Source organism: Styela clava, chromosome 4 (genome assembly GCF_964204865.1).
Source record: "Styela clava chromosome 4, kaStyClav1.hap1.2, whole genome shotgun sequence".
Classification (NCBI taxonomy): domain Eukaryota; kingdom Metazoa; phylum Chordata; class Ascidiacea; order Stolidobranchia; family Styelidae; genus Styela; species Styela clava.
The window spans coordinates 8,961,010-8,982,270 of NC_135253.1; the positions used below are offsets into that span (position 1 = coordinate 8,961,010).

General features: G+C 35.3%; 3 protein-coding genes and 1 long non-coding RNA gene across 7 annotated transcripts in view; 1 reads left to right on the forward strand and 3 right to left on the reverse strand.

Annotated features, from left to right (window-relative positions):
• The window catches only part of LOC120325988 (uncharacterized), a 28,421-nt gene extending 15,930 nt beyond the window's left edge, over nt 1-12,491 (forward strand). Inside the window, exons 5-6 of the mRNA XM_039392179.2 lie at nt 5,263-5,403; nt 11,907-12,491. Of these exons, the coding sequence (XP_039248113.2) occupies nt 5,263-5,403; nt 11,907-12,171 (406 nt within the window). The 3' untranslated portion in view covers nt 12,172-12,491. The remainder of the gene's footprint in view (nt 1-5,262; nt 5,404-11,906) is intronic.
• LOC120334560 (uncharacterized) lies at nt 6,313-7,588 on the reverse strand. The gene is made up of 4 exons (XR_013475075.1): nt 7,448-7,588; nt 6,925-7,059; nt 6,664-6,791; nt 6,313-6,484 (listed from the first exon to the last, which is right to left on the reverse strand). It is a non-coding gene; the product is annotated as an uncharacterized LOC120334560 (long non-coding RNA).
• A 4,096-nt stretch (nt 12,492-16,587) lies between the features above and the next one.
• LOC120327108 (uncharacterized) lies at nt 16,588-17,328 on the reverse strand. The gene has a single exon (XM_039393505.2). It carries the CDS (start codon nt 17,282-17,284, stop codon nt 16,691-16,693), a length of 594 nt encoding a protein of 197 aa, XP_039249439.2. The 5' UTR covers nt 17,285-17,328; the 3' UTR covers nt 16,588-16,690.
• A 1,268-nt stretch (nt 17,329-18,596) lies between these two features.
• The window catches only part of LOC120326499 (uncharacterized), a 39,874-nt gene continuing 37,209 nt past the window's right edge, over nt 18,597-21,261 (reverse strand). For all 4 annotated transcript variants that reach the window (XM_039392808.2, XM_078111667.1, XM_039392809.2 and 1 more), the window contains 2 exons: nt 20,956-21,144; nt 18,597-20,400 (listed from right to left, as the gene is read on the reverse strand). In XM_039392808.2, coding sequence (XP_039248742.2) covers nt 20,335-20,400; nt 20,956-21,144 — 255 coding nt within the window. In that variant the 3' untranslated portion in view covers nt 18,597-20,334. The remainder of the gene's footprint in view (nt 20,401-20,955; nt 21,145-21,261) is intronic.

Below are 21,261 nucleotides of genomic sequence, written 5' to 3' on the forward strand. Positions count from 1 at the left end.
CGATCACCCCAAATAAAATATTACTCACAAACATGTGCAGAGAACTCAAACGCAATTCGAACTCTGGAACGCACAAATTATTATTAATTTTTCATCAAAGTACTTATTATTTGACGCTTCACTTTCACGGCCTCAATTCGCTGAAATATAAATCTATTTTGACCAGTAAACAGGTGCAACAACCCTTCGCCAATTACTCAATTCTCACATATACAAAGCCGCTTCATTTGACTAAATATGTGTTGAGCGAATCCCAATTTTAGCTTATGCCATCTGACGAAAGAAGGATTCGTGCTGTAAGTTCGATGACCCAAGATTTTGCAGATAATAATATAATATACTAATTGTAGAAATAGGCATGCAATTGAATCCTGTTGTCCATTTGTTCTAACACTTTCGTCTTCTTCCAACCACAATATGGGACACGAAGTGAACCTATGGGTCGTTTGTGTTTGTGATAACACAACTGTAAATTCTGAGATAATACCTTCAAAATTACATTACAAAATAGAAATCCTTCCAAGAAGAATATTACTTCTATTTACACAAAATTTTCTCACGTCTTAATTTTTTTTTATATAACTATCATGTGACAATTGCACTTTCGTGTCCACATATTTGAGCAATGATCTTTTGGCTTATGTAAGGTGTTCGACAGTCAAAATTACTTAAAGCGCCAGATTTTGCATTGTATGTTATGGAGTCTCTTTCTATCTGGATTTAATTAAACCGGATTGGGAATTCTCTTTGTAACAGTATCGTTCCGTTTGAAAACAGATTTGGGGAATCTGTTCGAACCTTTCAAGCGAAGATCTTGAATCATAAACAGTTTTTTTTATAAATGCTCATTGTCCTTGTTTTGGCCTTTTGCACATATATTAATCTAATTGAGATTTAATTCAAGTATTTCACCGGAAGTCGCAATTTACTGGAACATTCGATTGCCAAAGTGTATAATTTACCACAATTTATTAATGATTCATGTTTTGGCTGCCTAGCATGACTCATCATTAATCAGGGTCTCTACTTTATTATCCTTTGTTTGGCCCTTTTTCCAAGCATGGATTTTGAGTGGCCGAAACTTCAAATCGCACGCTATTTGTGGTCAGCACTCGATCGACCGTGCTTGTTCGATTTACTTTATGCATTGATTTCCTCCATCGGTGCGATTTTAGAACATAAATTATTTAAGTACATGAACGTGCGAACGAAACAGTCTTATATTATAACCCGAGCATCGAGCTGGCTCTTTCTCTCTCGGTTTAGAAAAAGTCCTTGATTCATTAGTTTTGTCATAACTTTGGTTGCCGTGTTAATTGATCCTTGGCCAAGGTGCTGAAATTTCGAAAATCAAGCTCTGAATATTAGTACGTGAAACGCATTTTAATTGAAATACATCAAAAAGAAGCGATGAAAGACTGGTGCATAGAAAAATATACCAAACTTAAAATTAAACCTGGCTACATGGTGCGTGAAAACGTGCATTATTTATCAATACTAAATCCACCGATTGCCATTATAAATAGAGACGTAATAGCGAGACAGTCTTATTAGTATATTACAGAACATGAAAGTCTAACATTTTGCGTCAATATTTACGTTTGCGCCAGTCGCTGTACGTCAATATCGATAATGTATCTCGTCATTATCGTGTTTCTGTACGCAATGATTTGTGGTTGAAGTACGATTTTAACGTTAATGTCGAGTGGTTCGTGGCAAATTGTACTCGATAAAAAATCGATAATTTAACTGGAATTTGGTGGTATTGGGCCCTTTTAGAAGATTTACCTAAGTCGATATATATATAGATTTATTACTTTGAGGGGGTTGTCTCAAAATACCTATGCTGTGACATTATATTCATTTAATAAATGGAATTCTGTGATTTCTTTGCATTAGATGTAATTTTACGGTTATTGGTATGCTAATAATGAGCTTAGTGTGTATTAAAAAGGGAAAGCTGGGAAAGTTTGAGTATTGCCCGTGATCTCACCTGATGAAAATATATATATTCCTTTAAGTTAGTACTCAACGTTTCTTTTAATTCCTTTACTTAACGTTTTTACAAAACATCCGAATAAGAGTTGCATTATGTGAACTTGAATATTTCGACGCTTTAGTCTCTAACGCGGTCGACAACACCGTGTTGAATATATTTGAACTGCGATTTCACATCGAAAATATTATTTTACGTTTGTAACTTGATATAAGAATCGAATTATAGAATTTTGAAGACTGAAATATTCTTATCAGAAATAGGGAAATTTAAATTTATTGAAATGTTCAATTTCAACATATTTTCTTTTTACAGTGTTTAATTCCGGCGCTGTCATGGGTTACATATCTGTAATTAAGGCAGACATTAATATAATGTGACCTCTGTAATGAAACATACCAATGCGTACTATTTGTTTTTATTTATACTTCTCACGAGCCTTTTGGTAGAGGAAGCGGGAGCGCGGCTGTATTATTATTTGTTATATCTACTTCTTTGCTTTGCTTGTCCTGGCCTGGGTCAATATTTCGCAATATTTAATGCAATTGAGCGTTTTATAGAAGTTGCTCAGTAAGGGTAATCAATGTATACATTGTTTTGAATTCGTGACATATATCCACATATAGAACCACGTGACGCTTAGTCATTTTTTATAGAACCTATTGCGACTAATTCTCGAAATTGTCACGTGACACTTTGTGTTACGAGTCATAATCACAAGCCCGAGATTGTTATATCACCAAACGAAATAAGAGAAATGAGCACAAATAGCTTTGTTGCGTATGGCAAAATGGCAACTCTGTGATTCTATTGCCTAAATGATGTGACACGAATCAAAAATACAAAACCAAGTACATTTGCATATTACCCACCGTATTATACAAACAGTCGATAACAGATTGTGCGGTAAGATGTAATATTTTATCAAAGCAAGTATTCGATTCATATGATGGCTCAACGAACATAACCACAGGCATATTCATATTCTTTGGCCAAGAAAAACGGTAATATGCAAATCAAAAATATTGAATCATATAGACAATATTGCTGCAAACCATTTTGCTAAAATCAGAAATAATGTACTCGAAATAGCTTCATGAACTATCACGTCATTTAATGTTAATGACCTTTACTCTATTGTCGTAAGCATATCAAGCCACAGCTCTGTTTCTCAGTCTAAATTTATAGTCTGTCAATATTAGTTGGTATATTGAAGCTTTTTCATTTAATTGATAATACACAATATACGGTAAATAATATAGCTGTGGTGTAAAAATTACGAACAACGAAATAGTTCAAATACTGAAATTCACCGAGGCAATTATTTTTAGCGTTCAGCGCATCAAAAGAAATATTTAAAATTGTACTGATGTGACTCACTCTAGCCCTGGGCATGCATCTGCTGATGTACCCAATGTGTGACCGCTTTAAGATGCCGTTTTTTAGCCTATTTTAGGTTGCTCGCAACGCTGATGGTACGGATTTTCTCAGTTTTTAAAAATGTCATGCATGGTGGAATTTCTTTTTTAGAATTTAAAAATAGAATATTTTTTCTGGAGGGATGTCCAAAAAATTTGTCAAAACCAAGTTCACGTTTATCCGATTCTAGAAAATCGTTCAAGTAGTCCAAATTTCCCCCTTTTAGTTACAATTATCTATATTCGCGATGGAATCGTGAAAAGCTTTCGTAATATATTGCATAATCGGTTCTTCGAATTGGTGAATAGCAAGCAATTCATTCGTGTATGGTAGGTTATTCTTATTGCAATAGATCAACAACACCCATTTTAAGGCCATCTTCCGTTCATGTCATTTTGTGTTGAAAAAAAAACAGTGGCCTACTATTGTGAAATGCCTGTATCTTTATTCACCAATCCATTTGAAATAGAAGTATTTTTTCCTCATGGTATGTTCTGATTTTCTATCCTGTTGCACTTTATTACGTCATAATATGAGAAAATGCGCAAAAAATGTTAATCATTTCCATAAACTGTGATTGAGAAATTACTCCCTCGGGCGCTAGTGGGGATCCATATACCGTAATGCCAATGATTTGAATAAATCATCGAAAGCTGGAAATGTTGTTTCATGTTGCTCATTACATAAATTCACTATCAACCACAACTCTATTTTATATTTTTTCCATTACCACATATAAATTGAATTCCACAACCCTCAAATATATTATACCAAAATTAGTATTGCGTTAGGCTACTGTAAATAGTGTAAAACACAATTTGTAATACACAATTTACATCATGTTAAATTTACTAGTTCTAGCAAACAGAATTCCCTGAATTGGTATTGTTTGTATGACCAACACCACGATGACGCAATTCCTCTTCCCACGTTTCGTTGTTACTGACGATCAAAATTTTATTTCATGGTATCTCGTAGTTTCACTTAGGTCGGTTATGGACCGTGATGGGGGTTTTATTTTTATACCCGATTTATCTTCGATTCGTAGATGATACATGTTATGTAACCGGGTTTTGGTTCCCCATTTCCATTAGTGCGTAAGGACTAAGAATTTGACTTGCTGGATTGTCCCAAACGATTCCATTGAATTGGGTTTTCTTGAGAAATTAAAATAAGACTATTTTTTTAATATTGCTCGGAGAAAGGCTCTACCAAGCGGGCATTTCGAGATATAAAGCCACTTATAAGATTTTGAATCACAGTAATATTTCCTATTCAGCATTGCCAACTAATTTTATAAACTCAGGGCGATGGGTTTTTTTAGGCCTAGTAGTGTTTTGTTGTCATACTATTTAGTTAGAGACGGAAATATAGTTTGACGTAAGTTATAGGTCACAAATTACGTTATGAACGAAAAGTGTGGAAGGACGCAATCGTCATTCAAATATGTCTATTATGTTGGTCATGGACTGTTATTACGCTCTCCCTCAAAAAACGACAAGAATTCCCTAAGTACCCAATGTGATTAGTGCGTATCAACGTCATAGGTGCCAACTTCATATAGTATTTATCACTCTCTTGGTAAGCCACGTATGTCCTCCCATTATTAATATTATTGAAATATATACGGTATTTGAAATGGAACGGTTAAAATTATATTTTCATGAACAAAGCTTTTTCTATGTGTTAATTTCTGTAATATTGTCGTAATACAATGCTATACAATATAAATAGGAAAAGTTTATAGAATTGGGTTTAAACTCAAACACCTCACACTTCTTATATTACCCTGCAGTTTTTCATTTCCCAATAATTACAGAATCGTTAATTTTTTTTTTTTATTTTAGACCAGAACATACAGAAGATTCTCGCGTATTATCATCTCGATACAATGATAGCGAACTGTTTGCATCTCGTCATTTAGATGAAATAAGCGTGGCATGCGTGGAAGATAAATGCTTTGTTCTAACATATAATCAATATTGCAGGTAATTATATCTTATGGCTTTTAAAATTGACACTGTTATTTGTTTACACACAGTTAAATCCATCCTAGGATGATTATATTTATTCGGTATTCAAGAATTAGATTTCGAAAAATCAAAGCAGATACATGTCCAATTTCATCGAGTTAAATCTTGATTTATGTTTTTCTAAATTGTATCCAACCTGCATACTGAAGGGTTAGAATATACAACTGTTGGAAAATAGCTTCAAATGATTAGAACAGTGGTCCCCAACCTTTTTCAAAACATTCCTTTCTGTGCCTGATTTGAAACTCATTATTTCCGCGTAACGTATAGACTGTTGCCATTTGTTATATGCCGTCTTTAATCAGGTATTGGCCAGTGATACACTCAACTTGTACTCTGTTTTTTTCTATTGTTTGAATAGTTTATGATTTGTCTATATATATGTATGCCACTCTAAGAAATATTTACCGGAAATCGCCTGGCATTACATATTACTGGAATGTAGTTGTGAAATTTTAATGCGATTTTAAGGTAAATATCACAAGAATTTTCGGTAAAATCGCTGTTGAACACCTGTGAATTTTACAGGATTTTCCTAGTAATCCTTACAATTATTTTCTAGTAATTTTCACCGGCAATGCGTAGTAATATTTACCGACGCTAGCCTGTGAATTTACATTACAAATTCGGTGAATTTACATTCAGAACCCGGTAAAAAGTACCGTAAATCTCCTGGCATTACATTTTACAGGACATGATCAGTAAAAATCACAGACTATTCTATGAAACAAGGTTTATTCAAAAAATAAAAGTGAACGTGAAATGAATGATTGAAAACTTGGAAAAATGAGAAATTGTATAGTGAAAAGTTAGAAATGCGAGGTAAACAGAAACTTCTCGTTGAATAAGTTTATGCTCGCAGGGTATCCGTTCACATAGTCACTTTAAACAAGTCTCTATAGACAGCCTCTAAGAGAGAATAGTCTATGGCAGAGGGGGAGTCTTTCCGGGTTAGTGTTGCCCATGCTGATTGTATTGCATTATCCATTTGCTTTGAGGAACTCATGGTATTTTCTTCTCCATAACTTCAAGTTATCTGAAATGGAATGTACAAAGAGTTTTACCCAAACAACTCCAAAATTTAAAAATATTACCTAATTTTCGAATAAGATTTAACATTTTGTAGTATTCAATCAATCAATCTAATTCTTTTGCAAGTTGGAAATATCTGAAATTATTCAATTGCATATACTAGCATTCATTACAATATCCCACCTTTCTATAAATTTTCATATTTTCTTTTCCTCTTGGGAGTTCATGGACAAAAATCTGTGGGCAATCAATCGATACAGACTTTTCCAGTAATACCAAACTTTGTAGATGAGATGGAAGAGGTAGGCTACCTGAAATAGTATTGAAATGGAATAAATTATTCAGAAGTCCCTAAATAATAAAAATTACACTCCTAATACTTTATTTTCAGAGCAGATGACAAAGTTTCTCTTTTAACAATTTAAAATTAACATTATAACTAACCTCAAATTCTTCTTCCTTGAAATAACATGTTAGTAAGAATCTCAAATATTATGAAGCCTTAGACATTGACATTTTCATAGTTCAGAGTTGGGGCAAACAATTTGTTCATGCCTGCATAATCAGATTCTTCAGTTTCTAAAAAGAAAACACTGTTGAAAAGGATTGTATTTATTTCCCCCCTCATCATTATATGTTATATAAAATTCGGTCTTATTCAGAAGAGAAATTAAACAAAATTTATAGAATTGGTTTTGGTAAATATGCAGAATAAGGTGGATAAATGTTGTTTTGATTAATTTTCTATTTATAGTGTAATAAGTTAAAAGAAAATCTAGTGTTTTTATGACAGTTAAATGTGAATTGCCTAAAATTGCTCTTTTTCAAATGAAACTGTTCTGAATTAGTCCTAGAATCAATAACTTAAAATATCAAAATCAAATGCAAATCTGTCTGTCTGTAGATGATTTTCAATCACTGAATCAGTATATAATTATATGAGTAGGCCTATATAATTAATTGATACCTGTTTCTTTTAATGCCACATTCTTCAAGTCACGGTTTCTGGGTGTAGAGCAACGTCACCCCCTCCCCTGTCTGCCTGTTCATGTGTTTCCTGTAGTCCAGCCTGCCAGTAGTCTGAGTTTGCGATCATCATAAAGCTGTTGATAACTTTGACGGTTTATCTTGATTCAGTAATTAGATGCTAACATTTCATAGTCTAGAGCTGTAAAATGGGCATATTCAGATATTGTATTGCCGTTTCGGCATTTTAACATTTGCCAGTCTACTGACAAAAAAATTCAGATTTGGAAATACGAATCAAGCTCTGGCTGTGTTAAGTATCGACAGGCGTAACATGGATTTGCGGATGTACTGATGTAAGCTAGTCCAATCAACCTTATACCAGTACCGTATACTGCTGTACTGTTATAGCCAGTATGTATTCATATTATCATATATATATATTAATTCAGTAATTGAAACGATAGATCTTACTCTACTTCCCGACTGCCCCATACTGCCATAATCCCACTGAACAATACATTAATACCCAGCACTAAACAACACAACACCTACACTGGCATTATTGAATCCAAGATGGCTTACAGAAATACTGCCAACGCAATACTGCAGTAATTACAAAAGCGACCAAGATATGACTGTCGGCCGACCAAATATCAAAATCCAAAAGTCTGGAATTCGTCAAATCAAACGGACAAATTAAGGAGTAAAGCAACAAAAAAAACGCGCGTGATCAATTACGCGTTTGAAATATAGCGTCTGATTGGCTGCTCTCCTTAACCAGTGTGCGCGCGCAACATTGACTAATGCCACGCCTCCCATGTCGGTGATTATTACCGACATTTGTCGGTGAATCATTTTACCGACCTCATTTTTTAATTTTCTACCCCTAAAATGACGGTAAAATTTACCGAACATTTCTTAGAGTGTGTATTACGATAGTACTAATAACTGAACGATATTAGTAATACTACACGCAAATAAAATGTGAAATTTCTCTCCCCCAAAACGAGAAAATTCGTTTACGATAAAATAACTTGTGTTACGATAAAATAACAAATGTGTTATTGCGAAAGATGCGAACTAAAAAAAACGGTACTTCCGTAGTATGTGACCAAGATGGCGGACACCGGAATGTAGTATGTGTACCAGGTTAGGCTATCTTGGTGCACACACTACGAAAGCGTCAAAAAAACTTTTAGTAAGCTTTGATTCTAATCTACTCTTTGTTATCTGTAGTAAATGACATTGCGACGAATTGTTTGTTCACATACCCATATGATAATGTTGTTTTAAACACACACAAGCCCGACCCAACCGTAATATGTGGTTTACCTTTAAAGTGTATTATTTTTGGTGCGCCTGAATTAACCACGCCTTTAAGAATGATTCACGCAGAATTCAAAAATCTAATATTACGCGTTTCCAACATAATTGCAAGCTATATATAGTATCTGACCATCGTCATACATCTGTGAAATCGAGGGCGTAGTCGTCTGCCTTCGTGGTGACACGCGGCTCACGTAGTTACGCAAAAGGTACTTATATTTTTATAAATTAAGTGGCATTGAAGCAGAAAATGAAGATACTTTCCATTTGCGAACGACGTACATTTGGCAATCGTACACGTCTTACGCTGACGTTGGGCAATTTATAAAAAAACGCACGCCAACGTGGAGAACCCTTATAATTCTGTTTGACGTGGCGCTAAAAATCAATGCTATAGAACAGTGGTTCCCAAACTTTTTTGACCATCGCCCCCCTAAAGTAGTTTATGCAACTTCATCGCCCCCCTGCACTACAAAAAAATATACAGTCAGAAACGAATATATTACAGACCAAATAAGAAGACAAATAATAGTTTATGGTGTTTTTTAATGAAATAGATGAGCTTGGTGTTCTTCAGCGAGTTATTTATTATATCTAAAATTACCCCGTTTACTGATGGAAAGGTGATTTCGTTGTTTTAATAGCAATAGTAGCACGGCGGAAAACCCCTTTTTCACCATATAATAGATTGAAAATGAAAGAATCCAGGGTTCTACCACCTCAAAAACCGCCGTGTACTCTTGCCTTATAGCATTTCACTTTCTAAATTCACCCCATTTCACATTAAAATAATAAAAACAAAGTTAATTTTCCCAAACTTATAATAATTATTTTCGTACATCTCATTCATTCGTACAGCCTGATGACCTGCACCAAAATATTTCGGAAAAATTCATCCCTGATTCCTCATCCTATCACGGCCTCCAGTCCGATCACCATTCCACAATTAACCAGCCATTTGTTTTTGATTCATTGACTCGGATGTGGAAGAAGCCGTGACTGACTATCGGCTACGGCCCAGGGGTCGGCAAGTTTTATGTCGCTCGCAGGACAAAATTCAGGGTTGCTAGTCTTTTGCGGGTCGCATATATTTTTTGGAAGTTAAAAACGGAACAGCACGCAAAAACTGTGACAATTCGTGAACTCAACTCAGTCGTCTTATTGAAAAAATATTACAATGATATTTAATGTGACACTGTCTCGTTACTGCATCACGCTGGATAGCTTTACGACGCCAAGATTGAAACATTTTCTAAATGGGCACCACCAAACCCACTTCTTTGCTTGTTTTTTGTAATGTTCATTTTCGAAAATAATGATTTGCACAAATATGTACTTCCAAACATCGAAGTGAATATTTTCGCATGATTTGTGAAATTTTGATAAATATTTTCTCTCTAAGAAGATACATTCTTACAAAAATTAAGCAGTGATGAATCTCTCGATTAGAATATGAATTTTATTTTCTTATTGCTTCGCAATATATTCGAATATTTACTGCGCTATTGAACCCCTGCACTCAGCATCAACTTTTCTGCGTGTTTTCATTTGTCTAATTATAATTACATTGTAGGCCCGTTAAACGAGTGGCTGTTCACTAGATTGTTAGGATATAGTATAATTTAGTCTAAACGTGTCTCACGATATATTCTGTTACGTAAAAAAATGTAATTTACTCCTCGAGCGTAGATTATAAATAAAAAATTTTCATCGTCAAAACCGCCGTTTGGATATTTCCCCGGGCATAGACTTCCTTGTTTACTTCGTGACATTGGCCAATCAGCAAGATGCAAAAAAAGGGAACAATGCCCCCTTTCGCATCCGCTCAGGCGCTCAGACACTCTCACTCAGACAGATTTTCAGGCGTGGTCGTAAACACTACCTCATTTTCGCATTTTTGAATTATATTCGTTAGTTTTTAGTTGTTTTTCGGAAATTTAAATATAAATCAAATAAGTCAATGATTACTTTGCCTTTCCATGAGTTTCAGTTTAAATACAGCAATCAAAAATTAGTGTAGAAATAGCTGTGATAGACTAGGCTAAAATTCTTTATCGGTACTTTTAAAAAACAGATTGTTGAATGGTGTGTATTAGAATGATAGTTTGAAACAAATACCCCATTTTAAAGGCAACAACTCGCGAAACCACTCTTAAAATAAGCCCCGAAACTTTTAAAATGGTAAAGTATGGGAAGAATTTTCCGCAGTCAAAGGTCGGGGAAAGGTCCATTCAGTGAATCGTCCAGGGCCAGATTATTTTACTCCGGCCGTATTTTGCCGACCACTGGGATACGCAAACTACCTTACCTTACTGCGAAGACGAGACCAGAAATCCATTCGCGTGTGAATATCGCCCACATGATTCAAGCCTGCCAATGCACACAGAGTACAGAATTAAGTGCGCCGAACATAAAACTGGTTTCGCAAAATCTCCCCCCTATCGCCCCCTTAGACTTTTTCGCCCCCCTCTGTATCGTTTTCGCCCACTGGGGGGCGATATCGCCCACTTTGGGAATCACTGCTATAGAATAACAAAAAAGCAATGCTCAAATAAAAGGACTCCCAAGGTCAACTGAATAATATGGTCGCATCAAGGCCGGCAAAATTCCATCCAAACGTCAAAATAAAAGAACCGATTGTCAAGAATTGTATCGAATCTCATTTGAAACCGTGCCCGTGAATCATACAAAACGATAAAATCTGGGGTGAAATTAATATGAGGACTCGGAAGAAAATTGAAAAAAAAAGTAATGGCCTCCCAGTAACCCTTACCGTCTCGTACTGAAAATTTGACCTTAAGATTTGAAATTGATCGTTGAAACATAGTCCCTGTATTTACCGGCAATAGTTAAAGTTTGGATATATTTCAGTTAAAGATTATGGAATTAAGGTTTCCACTGCTAAAAGGCCGATTTTGCATAAAAACAGTAATTTCGATGATGGTCTTGAAACGGAGTAAGATATATTCTTTGAACAAAACTGTATGGGCTGTATGTCTCCTCTGGTTGCAGCCAGGTAACAACGCCTTCGTTGAATGACATAACATGATCGGATTATGTGATATTGTAGTTATTCGAAAAACAATGTATTTTACGGATATTTTGAGTCATTTCTTCTACTATATTTTCAGGTTTCAAGCTTTGTCAGAGAAATCGGACCAAGCATGCATCGTCGATGGACGAAATCTTGTTCCTGCAAAATCTACTTCACTTCAGAGTAGAAAATCGCACTTGGACGTTCCTATCGATACAGATAAATCTTTAGTTTATTTCTGCAGAAAATTATATGATATTAAATTACATCGTTTATTAAAAACTTTTCCTTTTCCCACTCCGCTGTTTTATCAAAATTCAACTTCCATCGCGAAATCAACTTCTTATTCTGACACCAACTAGTTTATTTGTGATTTATCGTTATACTTGTAACAAATTGTAACGTTTACTGGTATTTCTCTGTGATTGCCACGAACATAGTATTGGCAATCTTTATCATTTTTGATTCTTGATAGTGGCTCACCTCTTATGCATCGTTCTGTGCGCGAAATGATGATTTCAATTACTTAGAAATAACAGCAAATCTGACAATTTCTATACCGCAATCTGATACAATTATATTTGTGAAACAATATCATTTTGTCTTGTTTTTTTCGATTCTCGTATAGTTATCAGAAGAGAAAAAAAGATGAACATGAAAAATATACAAAAATTTTACTTTATACGCGAGGTGTAATCATTTTTTGTCATAGGATATCTAAGAGTTTTCTGTACAAAACACGGACTTCTCTAAAGTCAGTTCGCCGGAAGTTTTGATGTCTGTTTTGTGTTTTGCAATAGCGCAGTCGGAGTCTGATGGTTTTGAGTGATCCACATTTACGGGGATTATATTTGTAAACTTGTTTAATATGATGGGCAGGAGTCTCTTCAGTTTATAAATGATTTAGAATGATATTAAATCTTTAAAAGTGAAAAGGTTTTTTGTTTGTCCAATTCCTCCTGCTAAATCGCTGTCTGGAGGATGCCAGGTTATTTTGCATCAACATCTTCGGTCTTGTCAAATGGGGTTAATGGCAGGGTTGGTTCCTTGTTGAACGCCGGTCTTGTCCTCAAGGACGCTTCAGAGAATTCTGTAATGTGCCTGTGCCTTGTTTTATTCCCAGCAGCTTATGTTTTTGCGAATGATAACTTGGTGAGTATACGCACCTTGTCGGCAGCTCCGATTTCTTCATCCGGGGTTAGCTGGAAAGCTGATAGTGGCAGGATTTGTCTCGTCCAACGCCTATGGAACTCCGCCCTTCTGTAGGATTTTGTCAAATGCAAAGTTTGTTCGCTAAAGCGCTAGACGAATGTCCCGTGTGTTTCGGAGTCACATTTTCAACTATGTTGATGGTACAGCCTGTACGCTCGGCCAGGTGTTACTTATAGCTTGATACTTCCAAAGTCGCAACAAATCAAATCTATACAAAAAAAACAGTTCAGGCCTCTACCGGATACTAACTTAATTAGTCGCCCACTCTAAGCTTGGCTATGGGTTGAGCAAGTGGTGATTTTTTTATTGAATGACGGAAGAATCGACTCTTGGCACCTGACTGTTTAATTTTACGTTGGACCCACATATGGAGCTGCTAGTTTATGCAGTTTATATCAACCCGGGTGCGTGACGATCATGGGTCAGGCCCAATCCGAAATTTTTTATAGCATGGCCATCAGTGTATGCCCTTGCATTCGAGGGGGATCTTCGGACACCATAGTGCTTACACCTCTGGGATAGTACTGCTCGACTGGTTTAATCTGACGCCATTGTAATGTTCATTTTCGAAAATAATTGTTCGCACACATGTGTTCTTCCAAACATCGAAATGTATGTTATCGCATGGTTTGTCAAATTTTGATAAAGATTTTCTTTAAGAAGATACACTCTTACAAAAATTAAGCAGTGATGAATCCCTCGAATAGAAAATGAATTTTTATTTCCTTATTGCATTGCAATATATTCTGATATTTACTGCGCTATTTGAACCCCTGCACTCAGCATCAACTTTTCTGCGTGTTTCCTATTGTCTAATTATAATTGAATTGTAGGCTCGTTAAACGAGAAGCTGTTTAATATAATTTTGAGGATATGATAAAATTTTGTCTAAACGTGCCTCACGATAAATTCTGTTACATAAAAAAATGTAATTTACCTTTCGAGCGTAGATTGTAAATAAAATTAATTCATCGCTAAAACCGCCGTTTGGATGTTTTCCCGGGCATATAGACTTCCTTGTTTACTTCGTGACATTGGCCATTCAGCAAGATGCAAAAATAAACGTAACAATGCCCCCTTTTGCATCCGCTCAGACACATTTCTCACTCAGACAGATTTTCAGGCGTGGTCGTGAAAATTACCTCATTTTGGAGTTTATGAATTATATTCGTTAGTTTTTAGTTGTTTTTTGGAAATTTATCGGAAGTCAATGATCACTTTGTCTCCCCAGAAGTTTCAGTTTATTTAAAGTAGGCAAAAATTTGGTGTAGAAATATCTTTGATAGACTAGGCTAAAATTCTTTACTGGTACTTTTAAAAAACAGATTGTTGAATGGTATGAATTAGAATGATAGTTTGAAACAAATACCCCGTTTTACGGGCAACAACTCGCAAAACCACTCTTAAAATACGCATCGAAAATTTTAAAATGGTAAAGTATATATAGGAAAAATTTCCCGGGGTCAAAGGTCGGGGAACGGTCCATTCGGTGGAGCGCCCCGGGCCTGATTATTTTACTTCGGCCGCCTTATTTTGCCGACCACTGGGATACGGAAACGACCGTATCTTACTGCGAAGACGAGTCCAGCAATCCTTTCGCGTGTGATAATCGCCTACGTGATTCAAACAGACGAAAGCACGCAGAGTACAGTAATCAAGTGCAAGATGCGCCAAACAAAAACAGGTTTCTAGCAATCGCCCCCTATCCCACCGGGGGGCGATATTGCTCACTTTGGGAATCACTGACCTAGACTAGACTACAAAAGAGTGCATGCGCACAGGTCTAAGAAATAACCCGATTGCTCCTAGCAGTCTAATTGATCAACCGATCTTTCTAATTTCTAATCAGCACTCGACTATTTGACGTGAATTTCCTAATAGCGGACACTTGGGACCAGTGGTGGGATTCAGCCGGTTCGCACCGGTTCTATAGAACCGTCTCACGGAATTTTATGAAAAAAAAAATGACTTTTTGTAACAGAACCGGCTGAAAAATATGACTTTTGTGATGGAACCAGCTGACAAAAAATTCGAATCACACCACTGCTTGGGACGCCAAGTTACTGCTTCTCCCTGGTAACGGTGGATATTTCTACAATACGAGTCTGTTCTTCCACTTCTAGTGTATTTCACTTTGTGTATTGGACACCAAATGTAAATATATAGCGATCGTTTTTCTAAATATGCCTAAGTGTTGTTGTGAGGTGATATTTGTCGTTGTAAAAAATTGCATTACTTCGAAATTAACGGACCATTCGTTCTCAAATTATTGGTATATTTACTTAAGTACTTTTACTCTTTTTTTAAATATCTCCTGTGTCCTATAAAGCTCGAATTTTACTATTTCCATGAATATTACTTTTGAATAATCAAATAGCGGATTTCCGTGCAACGGTTAGTCAATTGACTTTCGTCTCCATATAATATATTTAGTATTTTTCTCTTATTTTCATTTCCTTACTGACTTATATGTTGGGGTGAGATTTTAGCTATATCGAAACGTGTATAAAGTATATGGTTTAATGATATCGTGGGCAGGCTTCAACCTATAAAATGTGTGTTCATGCTGAATAAATGTCGATACCTCGAATTTACGGCAAAATTAAACTACGAACTATTTAAAAGTAAAGCTATATGTTTGGTTCGTGGGAAGTATAACTAGTTGAAAAATAAAATTGCCTATTTGTAACTCAGTGTTTGTCAGAATTTACCGCTAAATTAATATAATGAAAGAGTTGTTCTTTCTACTTTGACGTGTTTTGATATGCTACTGGAATTTACTTCAACAAAATTTTCAAACTGAATGCGTCACAAAGAAAGTCATCAAATCTTATCCGCCATTCTGCGATAAATGAGTTGATTTAGTGATAAGTTCAAAACATCTATTTGATATCCATGTACTTTTTGTTTGCCGTCGTCAGATTTTGGTACTCCCGAAGTATGTGAACCAAGATGGCGAACACCGGATAGTAGTATGTGTACTAGGTTAGGGTTAGGCCATAATTTTATTCCAATTTTCCTCATTTTAGTTCTATTACAAGTTCGGGGACTAGTCAAGTGACTCCCGTAATATTTGTACCTGAAATTATGTCCTAACCCTAACCTGGTACACATACTACGTTCCGGTGTGTGCCATCGTGGTTCACATACTTCGGGAGTACCAAAATCTGACGACGGCAAACACGCTGATTTTTATATTGATATTTAGTATGATAAATAACCTTCGTTTACGTCAGACTCACGAAATAACGCTACTATTTTCTAATGTCAAGATGGCCCAATGCCCTAAGCTCGTGAATATGAGAGCATCAATTTTCTCGGGGAGGGGGGATAAGTCTGACGTGTCTTATATGTTTCTCGCTAACCTCCTCTGTTGCTATGGTACACCTTAATACCCTGAACTATAAATCCAATGAAACCTACTATCACTATGTTTCTCGCTAAGCTCTTCTGTGACTAAGTGTCCTATCTGCGACTGCATAATCCTTGAACCCTATCAAACCTTTTATCCCCTCCCTACTCCTTTCCTACCCAATACCCCTTTATCTATAGCAAGCACATATATATATGTTGTCGGAATGTTTTATTGGAGCCAAATTCGTTAATATTGTTTCATTTATGGAGCCAAATTGATGAAGTCGGAGACCAATGTAAAAAAGTTAGAAGAGTTTAGCGTCTTCTTCGCCTGCGTCCTCGCCTGCTGCGCTTTCCTCCACGCCTCCTTCGCCTTCCCGCACGCCTAGATTTCTTGGTCGTGCGTCGTCTTCTTCTTCGTCTGCGTGCTTTGCGTCCCTTGCGTGCTTTGCGGCCACGTCGCCTTCTTCGTCTCCTTCCCTTTCTTGCTTTCTTTCCCTTTCTACCCTTCCTGCCACGTCTGCGTCTTCGTCTGCGGCCCGCCTTTTTGACTCCCCGGCGACCACGCCTTCGCTTCTTTCCCTTCAATTTTCTGCCCTTTCCAGTCAGTTTATAAAGATTTCGCTTGTTTTTGTAAATGAATCCCCCACTGATCATACGTTTAAGGCACCTGTTGACCGCCTTCTTGCATGGGTTCTTCTTTACGTTGAAGTGAGCGACAACGTATCTCGCAATGGATTTGGAAGAAGCACCATTCTTGTTCTTCAGACTGGCAATGGCGCGCTTCACCATCACATTGTATGATGGGTGGCGACCTTTTGCCCGTCTTCCCGAAGGATCGGGCACGGCAACGCTTTCCTCAGATGTAGCAGGAGTCATATCAGCTTCTGAATCTTTGGCATATGCCATTACTATTTATAAAAAATGGAAAAAAACTAGCTATTAAGCCGGAACTGACAAATTTTGCCCTTTATATAGCACAATTTCAGACCTAAACGAAGCTATTCAAAAAATTTGTGACGTCACAATTGAAAAAAAATTAAACGATTTTTAGCAAAATGTATTTTTCCAAAAATTTCGACTGGATTCAAAATCTTTACCTTACGTCGTCGCAATTAATCAATGATTCTAAACTCCTTGAGAAGATATATTTTGTTCACATTTCAAGATTTTATGAAAGATTCATAAATAAAATTTATACCAAAAATGTATGTGGAATTAAAAATATGTTGATTCGACCATTTTATTTCATTATTTTCTCGAATCCAACACATTTTTCTTTTTTCACCTATGACGTCACAATTCTTACTTTAAACTAAATTATTTTTGTGAAAATTTACCAACTTCATCTCCCAATGTGTAACACCGGTATCGCTAATAGCTTTAATCTCTTGACAACGTCAAGAAACTGAATCGCAACTGAAGAATTCAATTTTAACAAACAAATAGCATTTCAATTGAAACGATTGAAAGATAGAATGTTATTGGACCCGAAGCGTAGATATGGATCGATTTGTTATTATTATCGATTTAATTACTGGACTAATTGCTTTGAATTTTTCAGTGGTTAAATATTGTTGTTGTCGCTAGAAGGCGATTGCTTTATTTGTTACTGGTTTATTTCTATTCGTGGGTTTCGATTTTGCGAATTTGTGCTACACGAAAGTCGGAAGTTATTTAATACCGGTAGCTCACCTAGACTGGGTAAGTGGGTTTCTGTGGAAGGTAAAGTACTCGAAGACAGGAGTTTTTTGTTAATTTGAGGTTAGGCTACCATTAATGTAAAAGATTTGTTTTGGCCTTTGTGTCAATATATTTGAGCATTGCTCTCTTGTTTTCTACCTAGTTTAGATCAGGGATTCTTAAACTGGATCCTCTGTCCCTTCGTTGCGTTTCTCTGGGGAACGCTTAAACTAGGTACCATTCGCGATGACTACATTAATTTAAAGGAAATTGATTGTGATTTGTTTACCTCGTTGACTTTATTGCAATTGTTCTTTTGCTTCAACTTGATGGATTTTAGATCAACGATCTCCCAATCAGACACCTGAGTTTTTGAAAGCACTGTTAATTCGATATCATATCAAGATAAGAATGAGAAAAGCGGCGGGTATGAAACTTTGAACCATAGAACTAACTAATAACCCAAAATGCGATCAACGAGGTTACAAGAACGAATATCACTGAACAAAATCTCTCTCATCAAAGAAATAAAAACGAATAATCGAAAATAGTGATTTATTTCATTTCTACAAAATATACGGTACACAAAATAATAATGGGGGTAGAAAATACGATACAAGAACATTTTTTATAATAGTTATAACAATAATAACAACAACAGCGGAAAGAAGAACAACAATTTTGTTTTTATATTTATCTACAATTTGTCGTCAGCAAAGTAAATCGACATCATGACGTCACAATGCTTCAATATAAAATGTATTAATCCACTAAATCTTACGAAAACTACGAATTTTGAGAAAAAATAGTACAGTGAATTACTGATTTTCAGAAGGTATAAAATTTTGAAATTTCTGTTCAAAACGATCGTAAATTGTGCTCAAAATGAACTGGTCATGCATGATCATATATAAAAAAGGATGTTGTCGTATCACAGTTGTGTTCGTTACAACATAAAACAAAAATTGATTTTCTAATTTTCTATTGGCTATGTACAAATCAACTTCATATCAATCGGCCACACTTGATATGTATATCAAAATCCATAAAACAAGTGTGGATGACGAAATGGGTTGAAATAGGCTTCAAAATATATTCTCTTGATTTTATGACTAAAGTATGGGTATGTATGGCCAAAGAACAACCGGATATGAATCAAAATAATTTTTCTGTGAATTTTCCAGTCATCAATTGGCCATACATATCCCTCCCAAAAACGGCAAACCATGTTCGGCCGATTCATAACATAAATTAATTTGAAGAAAATGGGTAGTATAAATGTATAAGAAAAAAAGTTTAATGGGAATAGTGTATTTGTTAGTACTAATAAAAATATTCGGAAAATCTTCTTGATTTTCACAATCAATATTCTAAATTACGGTGGAATTAGAAAATAATATAAATTTACATTTCTTTTATCTCAATAACGTGCCTACATACGGAAATAAAGCGTGCTAAATAGCAGTATGCTAGTTTTATCGTGCAAATATATCTGGATCCAGGGTGGATCATGCGTATACCAAGCGTAAAAAAAAATTTGTTATAGGGACTAATTTCGACCAATAACTTTGTTATGTACATATCACGCTTGATCGGCTAAAATACTTTTTGTAAGAAATTCATATCGAAAAAAATACAATATACAAAAATTTTATATGTAGTTTCAGTATATAATCTTATAGAGAATAGCGTCTAATTATTTATAATAACCAAATTAAAAAAAAACGATATGGAATCGTAATTATACAAAGCATTATTGAAAAAGACCAATTAAATGAATTAATTTTTTTTTGAGCAAGTCTGTACACGTACCACGTACTAATTTACATCTTTTGAGTGGTGATCATACCAGAGCCATAACTGCGTTTTTAACAAGAATATATAAATACCATGTTGAAAATATCAGGGCTCTTTGTTAAATATTAAAGGCATCAAAAAAATTAAATAAAGTATACCATAATAATTTAATTCATTTTTTAAAAAATAGTGAATGGGAAAAAAAATTTTAACTTTGTAATTTGTCATTTTTGAAAAATCAAATTTTTTTCAGCACATCCATTCCAGCTTGGTAAATTATTTTAAAGGACGGTATCAAGGCAGTAACTGAAATTTTTATTTTCAAATTTTTTTTTTTTTTTTCTTGAATTTCCCGTTTAATTTTATCATAGTTTTATGCTTTATTGCCGCGAATACGATCTGCACTCTATTGTCCCATCAGGGTATATAAATAAACATATGTTCTCTAGTTATGTCTGTATGGTATGGTATGCTATTCTTTATTTTCGACTGTATGGTTGACGACGTCTGATTTCTTGAGAAAGCTGATCTTTTAATGTTGAAACCTGGTAAAGATAATGGAATATTTTTGAAAGGTGATATAAAGATTTGTCACATATATTTAAACACGCATTCAAATTTATGTTGTTTGATATTTGGGGATATTCGTGAGAAAATTTATTCTGAAGATATTAGATGTAAAGTATACTAAAGTATCGTTCATGAATACTTTAGTTTTGTCTATTTACCATATTTAGCAATGAATATTGTCATTTTAGAAATAGAATATATTTAACAATTAAAGATGAAATAGGATATTTATATATACTTGTAATCATGCGTTAAAGTATGGCCATGGTTAAGCGTTGGATCTAACTATGTTGGTGCTGCATGTTAAAAATCTCGAGTTCGAGACCCACTCTCACCACCTCGCCTATGTGTAACAATGGGTAGGCAATGTTGAACAAAAAAATCAGTGGTGCTTTTCACTTCGGAGAGACGATGTCAAAAGTCTCATAAAATTGTGGCACATTTCTGCCGCTCCCGACTTTCCAGACAGAAGAATTATTTACATCCTATATACTGCACAATTAGATAAATAAGTGTTCATTTGTCTTTACCTGTTCTTCGAGTCCTTTTACTCTCTGTCTATGAGCTCTCTCTCTTGCTTCTAATGTGCGTTCGGCTTGTACTTGTGCAGTTCGTAGTCTGTCGATTTCCATTTCAGATTCTTGCCGATGCCTTGTTGTAATTTCTATCAATCTACCAGCATGAGCTTGTTCTGTATCAGCTAATTGAGCTTGCAATGCCTGTTGAAAAATGATGGGTTATTTCGATACTCGTCACCAAATTTCTATGTGTTAATACAGCAAACAACCCAAACCTATCACTTTAATCTCCATTGACTTATTTAATGGCCAATAGTC

What these genes read in the sequence shown, in the direction of transcription:
- LOC120327108 (XM_039393505.2), bottom strand. Translation starts at nt 17,284, where the DNA reads ATGGCATATGCCAAAGATTCAGAAGCTGATATGACTCCTGCTACATCT.